We start from the raw sequence: 7861 nt of genomic DNA on the forward strand, positions 1-7861 counted from the left end.
AAAAAAAAAAAGATGATTTTATACTGCTTGTTTAGGTACTCAGACATTTCCTCTCATAATTTAATCTTTAATTTACATTATAATATTAAGGAATGCTGGCATACAGTCCCCAATGCAGTATATTTCTTGATATATGTCATTTTAGAGATTTATTTAGTGTCCCTGTGATAAATTTTACTATCTGTTTTGATTTACGACCTTAGAAGCTAAATGATTATGTAATTCCCCAAATAGTTATCTGAGTATGCAAAATCATTTTTTAATTCTTAAAAATAACTTATTATCATCTTTTCAGAAAACTGATTTTTACCCTAGATCTTGATCCATAGCTTGCTTTTGCTAAAATATTATCAAGTGTTTATGAAAAACTTCTTTTGAGTGATTTTAGAGTTTTCTTTTCAACCTGTCAGAATAGTAATTTGTCTTTTTTTAATTTAAAACACTTAAAGTTTAATTTTTTAAAATTACGAACACCTCACTAAATACGTTTTTGGAAACATTTTATAAGGCAGTATGGTTTGTCTTTGCAGGTTTATCAAGTAGAAGATATGTGTGAAGAAGAAATGCCAGAAGAGGCAGATGAATGTGTTCGCCCAGACAGAACCCCACCACCACCCACTTTGTCTCCAGCAGCTATCACTGTTGGGAGAGAAGATTTAACTTCTGAACATCCTTTGTTAGGTAAGAATATTCCCAGATTTGTGGTAAGGGGAAAAGTGTGTGTAAGTGTGTGTTCCATAGGCTTTTCTTTTATTTTTTTAATTTATTTTGTTGTTGATGTTGAGAATATACATAATAAAACATACACCAATTGAGCAGTTTCTGCGTCTATAATTTAGTGAACTTGATTAGATTCTTTGAATTGTATAACATTCTCACCCTTCTTTTCTGAGTTGTTCTTCACTGGTTAACATAAACTCATTGCTCCCTGTGGTTCTTATCTTTTGAGTTGCTGTTGTCAGTTTGATCCCATAGAGATAGTTCTTAAAATAGCACAATGCTCAAGGCAGACATTCTTTACTAGTAAAGCTAAACTAATGTTTAATTTTAAGATGACTTCAGGGGATATTTTTGGCCTAGATTTTAAAGATCATCTCAGGGCAGTAGTTTCAGGGGTTACCCAGCCTCTATGCCTGCAGAAATCTAGAGTCTAGAGAATTTGAAATTCTCTTCTGCAGTTTTCGCCTTAGTATTATTCTGTGGACTCTGATCAGGATGTTCAATAACAGTAGCCAGGTACCATCCAGTTCTTCTGATCACTTGGCAGAGGAGGCACTTGTTCATGGAGGTTAGCCAAACATTCCATATTCTCCTGCTATTCTTTACTCCTTCTACCTCTGTTGCTCTGGACACATGGAGACCAATTGTGCCTTGAATGGCCACTTGCAAGCTTTTGAAACCCCAGGCACTATGCAGTGAACAAGGAGGTAGAACAGTCGCATGACACTATGACGCTAAACCTCCAAACCAAGGAACCAAGGAGGTTTTTCATTGTACCTAAGCAGCCTCAACAACTAGTCTCTTTTTTTCTCATTGTTGTAAAGATACCTATGGCAAAACTTTTGTCAATTTAATTTCTTAAAGGTGTAAAGCTTATTGACGGCACTTACAGTGATTGGCTGTGCACTCTTATCTTTAATCAGTGCAATTATCCTTCACCGTTAATCCCTCTTCCTCTTCTCTCTCTTGCTCCTGGTCAGGAGCCCTGGTGGCGCTGTGGTTAAGCCCTTGGCTGCTAACTGAAAGGCAGTTTGAACCTACCACCTGCTATGCAGGAGAAAGATGCCCCTGTCTGCTTGCATAAAGATTACAGGTTTGGAAACCCTATGGAGCAGTTCTGCTCTATCCTATAAGGTCGCTGAGTCGGAATTTGACTCAATGGCAGTGGGTTTTGGTTTTCTTTTTCCCTGATGACCACTAATGAACTTTGGTATCTATACATTTGCTTTTTCTTGTCTTTTTATATAAGTGAGGTCATAAAAAATTTTGTCGTTTTGTGATCAGCTTATTTTGCTCAGCATACATGATGTCTTTAAGCTCCATCCACACTGCAGCATGTATCAAGATTCCATTTTCCCTACTGGCTGAGCAGTATTCCATTGTACGTATGTGTTGATGAGCTTCTTTTCACCTTTTGGCTATTGTGAATGGTGCCACAATGAACATTGATGTACTAGGGAAGAGTTTTCCTTTTTTTTAAATTCACTAAAGATAGCATTAAACTAAGTTGTTACTGTAGTTAATTGCAGTAAAAGGTTAGAATTCAAGAGGTTTTTTTGGATGGGGAACAATTAAAGAGTGAATAAGAACTATTTGCCTTGAAAAATTGTTTAATAACATGCAAGTCAAGTTTATAAATTGTTAACCCAAACCAAATCTGTTGCTCTTGAGTTGATTCTGACTTATAGTGACTCTATAGGCTAGAGTACAAACAGCCATGCCCTGCCTACCCCCAATATAATTTCCAAGGCTGTAAATCTTTATGGATGTTATCTGTCACTGAGAATGTTATACTTCAGGATAGATCTTGAAATGTTGTTTTTTGATAATGAAGGCATTGCTGTTCCTTTTCAATTTGTCATTCCTGTCATAGTAACCATGTGAATGTTTGATTCAAATTGGCCAATACCAGTCCATTTCAGCTCACTAATGCCTAGGATATCTCTTCAAGCATTTCATTTCATTTTTGAAAACTTCCAATTTTCCTCAATTCATACTTCATACATTCTACATTCCAGTTATTAATGGATGCTTGCAGCTGTTTCTTCTCATTTTGAGTTGTGCCACATCAGCAAATGAAGGTCCTGAAAGCTTTGTTCCATCCACATCACTAAGATTGATTCACTTTGAGGAAGCAGCTCTTCCCCAAACGTATTTTGAGTGCCATCCAACCTGGGGGCTTTCTTCTGATTTATCAGTGTTCTATTGCTATTTATAAGGTTTTCACTGACCAGTTTTTTTTAGAAGTACATTGCCTGGTCTTTCTTCCTAGTCTGTCTTTGCCTGGAAGCTCTACTGAAACCTGTCTACCATGGGTGACCCTGCTGATATTTTAAATACTGGTGGCATAGATTCCAGCATCACAGCAACAGTGCAAGCCACCATAGTACAATAGACCGACAGACAAACTGACACACACAGGTAAAATTTTGCTGAAAATAATTCAGAAACAGTTGTGGTAGTATCAGCAAGGAACTGCCAGAAATTCAAGCCAGATTCTGAATAGGACATGGAATGAGGGATATCATTGCAGATGTCAGATGAATCTTGGCTGTAAGCAAAGAATACCAGAAAGATGTTTGACTGTGTTTCATTGACTATGCAAAAGCATTCAACTGTGTGGATCATAAGAAATTATAGATCATGTGACAAAGAATGGGAATTCCAGAACACTTAATTGTACTCATGCAGAATCTGCACGTAGATCAAGAGACAGTCATTTGAACAGAACAATGGGATACTGTGTGGTTTAAAATCAGGAAAGGTACATGTTGGGGTTCTAGCCTTTCACCATACTTGTTCAGTCTGTATGCTGAGCAAGTGTTCTGGTTACTTAGTGCTGCTCTGACAGGAATGTACCACAGTGGGATGGCTTGAACAAGCAGGAGTTTATTCTCTTACAGTTTGGAGGCGTTAAGTCCGAGTTCAAAGTGCCAGTCTCTACGGGCTGGGTGAAAGCCCCTCAACCTTAGGCTTCAGCTCTGCCTCCTGCTCCCAGCCCACTGAAGCTGGAGGCTTCTTTTCACTCAGCTGCTGGCTGCTGAGGCTGACAAGCCCAAGGTTGACAAGTAAAAAGGCACAGTCCCAATGTTACCAAACCACATGACAGGCCATTAATTCAAGTCCATTGAAAGTCCCAAGGTCAGTAGAACATGGCAGGCTGCTGAACAATGACACGGCTACATGCAGGGTTCAAGTGTGCCATAGGCTAGAGACCATTCCCAAAGTTGCTGGTTATATATGGGAAGCAGACCACATATCCAAAGCAGCTACTCAGCTGCTCACACTAGATTCCACCATGGAGTTGTTTGCCAGTCTCATCATAGGAAATACTACATCCAGCTGCCCAGCCACTCAACCAGGCCTAGCCAAGTTGACACACAAACTGAACTACCACAGCAAGTAGTCTGAGAAGCTGGACTGTATGAAGGAGAACATGGCATCAGGATTGGAGGAAGACTTACTAACAACCTGTGATATGCAAATGACACAACCTTCCTTGCTGAAAGTGAAGAGGACTTGAAGCACTCACTGACAAAGATTAAATATTACAGCCTTGGGTATGGATTATACCTCACCATAGAGAAAACAAAAATCCTCACAAGTAGACCAATATACAACATCATGATAAACAGAGAAAAGAATGAAGTTGTCAGGATTTCTTATTGCTTAGGTCCACAGTCAATGTCCATGGAAGCAGCAGTCAAGAAATCAAATGACGTATTGCATTGGGAAAATCTGCAAGACTTCTTCAAAGTATTAAAAAGCAAAGCTGTCACTTTGAGGACTAAAATGCACCTGACACAAGTTATGGTATTTTCAATTGCCTCCTATGCTTGTGAAAGCTGAACAGTGAATAAAGAAGATAAAAGAAGAATTGATGCCTTTGAATTATGGTATTGGCAAAGAATATTGAATAAACTGTGGATTTCCAGAAGAACAGGCAAATCTGTCTTAAAAGAAGGACAGCCAGAATGCTCCTTAGAAATGAGAATGGCCAGACTTCATCTCATGTACTTTGGACATGTTATCAGGAGGGAGCAGTCCCTGGAGAAGGACATCATGCTTGGTAAAGTGGAGGGTCAGTGAAAAGAGGAAGACCCTCGGTGAGATGGATTGACACAATAGCTGCAACAGTGGGCTCAAATATAGCTACAACTGTAAGGATGCCACAGGACTGGGCACTGTTTGGTTCTGTTGTATGTGGATTGGTATGGGTCAGAATCAACTTAATGGCACCAAACAACAACAAATGTGGAAGAGGACTGCCACATCTTTTTCCTACAGAATGGCTGGTGGGTTTGAATTGGCAGCCTTTCAGTTCGTAGCTGAGTGTTTTAACCCTTGTACCATCATGTCTCCTATAAATTGTTAAATATCACCCAAATTGAAAATAATTTATCATTTTAGTGTTCTAATTTTAGTGGTTTATACAGATGTATTTAATATGCCCATTCAGATGCATGTATCAAGCCAAGATATTTTTAACTTGGAGAATTAGAATAAATTGAAGTTTTGCCAAAAGGTCTAAATTATACTTTCTAAAAATCACATAGCAGTCTAAATCATTTCTTACATTGCTTACAGTTGTTTGTGGTCCAGACATAGTAAATACTTTTTAGTGTTCTTTTGTTTTGTATGTACAATTCAGTGACATAATTATGTTTGTCATGTTATTCAGCCATCACCATTATCCACTTCAGAATTTTTTCATCACCCTTAACAGAAGCTCAGTGTCTCCTGAGCAGTAAGTTCCCCTTTTCCCTCACCTGCTCCTGGTAACCACTAATAAACTTCTTACTAATTCTTTTGAGTGACATGGATTAAAAAAATTCTTGAGCTCAAGCATTCAAATTCTTATTTACTACTTCAGTGCTATTTATGAATTAATACTACTACTTCAGTGCTACTTATGACCTCTTCACAAGGTGAAAGTTACTTTGAATTCTAGGTTTTTTATGAGCTATACATTATACATTAATATAATGTATAGCTCATATCTACATTCTAAAAAACATGTTTTATTTTATGAATCTTTTCTCTAGATCAGGGGCTGGGAAACTACAAGACACAGCCCAGATCCTTTCCACTGCCTTTTTTTTTTTTATGACTTATGAGCTAAGGATGATTTTTAAATGGTTGAGGGAAAGAAAAAAAGAGTATTTTGTGACCCATAAATAAAGTGTTGTTGGAACACAGACATGCTCATTGGTTTAAATACTATTTATGACTGCTTTGGCCCTGCGGTGGCGGAGTTGAGTACAAATGGTCCCTGGGTTATAGACAAGATCTATTCCTAATTGTGCCTTTAAGAATTTGTAGGTGAGTGTGAACAGGTGCATACGTTTTTTATTTAGGCTTACTATAGTTCAAGAAAAGGAGCTCTGGTAGCATAGTGCCTAACTGCTAACCAGAAGGCAGGTGGTTCAAACCCACCGGCCACTCCTTGGAAGGAAAATAGGGCAATCTACTTCCGTAGTGATACTGCCTCGGCAACCCAAGGAGGGCTCGCTGTGAGTTGGGTCCTACTCGACAGCACATAACAACAACAACATAGTGCAAGAAAAGGGAGCTCTGGTGGTGTAGTGGTTAAGGCATTTGGCTGCTAACCAAAAGGTTGGTGGCTTGGACCCACCAACCACTCTATGGAAGAAAGATAGGCAGTCTGCTGCCATAAAGATTTATAGCCTTAGAAACCCAATGGAGGTTGCTGAGTTGAAATTGACTCCATGGAAGTGAGTTTGGTTTTGGTTTTTAGTGCAAAAAATTCTTGAAGCCTTTGCAGTGACTTAAAAGGTGCACATGCAGCAGGTTCAAGATGATTATGATGAAGAATCTATTGCGTTTAGGGGTTGGTTCAATCCTTTCATTTCATCTCACTAAACCCATTTCCATCAAATCGGTCCTAACTCATTGTGACCCCTCCTTGGGTTTCTGAGGTGGTATCTCTACAGAAGTAGATTGCTTAGTCCTTCTGAGGAGTGACTGGTGGATCTGAACTGCCAGCCTTTTGGTTAGCAGTCAAATGCCTTATGTACTATGCCACCAGAGTTCATTCATAGTGGGGGCAGATTTAGATAACATTAAAGGGCAAGTACGAGTTGTTTTTTTGTTAGATGTTGGTAACTGGGGACTGCCTGTAGTTGGCAGCAGAGCCCATATGGTCCTTTGCGCAGAAAGTTTATTGACACCTGATCTCAATACTACTAATCTTGGTTGCACCTTTGTTGTCGGTATTCTCTTCTTTTGATTATTTCATGGCTCTTGTCATCATTTTCAGTTAAGAGAATTATAGTAATAGTTGTGGAAAGATACTGTGATGGGACAGGGATTCATTCTGCTACCAGAGCAACCTTTGCCCTCTATTTTCTCCAACATGGGGCCTCTCTTTTCCTACCCTTCTATTGAACTTTTCTACCAGCGTGAATCTCTGGAAAACATGGAAGGAAGAAAATCAGTTTTCTTCCAGTTTTTCTTCCTCTTGAGAAATAGAAAATGTTTAGTTGCTAAAAGTATATAAAATATTCAATACAAGTTTAATATTATTGCCTTTGTTTATTAAATACAGTACCTCTAAAGATGATTTAGGAAAATCTAACTATAGTATCAAATCTTTGTAGTTTTTAAACACTAAAAACAGATTGCTATTTATTGATTTTTTATTTAAAGGCAGAAATGTCAGTTAAATTGGATACTAAACTTGTGAGTATGATTTAATAACAAAATAAACGTTACTCATGATACTCAAAGGAAATTTAAACATTTTTGGAATATTGGGACAAAATGCCACCCACCAGGAAATATAGTCTGAGATTTGTTAGGTGTATCTCTCTGGCTAAATTGTTTAAGTACAACATAGACTTTTGAATCTTTCTATAATTTGCTTTGTACCTTATCAGTATTCTGTAGGGGATCAGGAAAGCACAGATTGATTTTAGAATAACTTTCACCAAATCATGAAATAACTAACTTGCAAAAACAGTCTTGTTTTCATCCAGTATTGTTGTTGTTGTTGTTGTTGTTAAGTGCCGTCGAGTCGTTTCCGACTCATAGCGACCCCATGCACAGCAGAACGAAACACTGCCCTATCCTGCGCCAGCCCCGCAATCCCTGCTATACTTGAGCCCATCATCGCAGCCAC

At 38.4% G+C, this 7861-nt stretch overlaps 1 protein-coding gene across 1 annotated transcript in view; it reads left to right on the plus strand.

Moving 5' to 3' along the window:
• Positions 1–7861, plus strand: part of PHC3 (polyhomeotic homolog 3) — a 93821-nt gene that overhangs the window by 54427 nt on the left and 31533 nt on the right. The window contains exon 10 of the mRNA XM_042781759.1: positions 531–681. Coding sequence (XP_042637693.1) covers positions 531–681 — 151 coding nt within the window. The remainder of the gene's footprint in view (positions 1–530; positions 682–7861) is intronic.

Source organism: Orycteropus afer, unplaced genomic scaffold (assembly GCF_000298275.1).
Source record: "Orycteropus afer afer isolate SDZICR_OR568_19922 unplaced genomic scaffold, OryAfe1.0 scaffold00168, whole genome shotgun sequence".
Classification (NCBI taxonomy): domain Eukaryota; kingdom Metazoa; phylum Chordata; class Mammalia; order Tubulidentata; family Orycteropodidae; genus Orycteropus; species Orycteropus afer.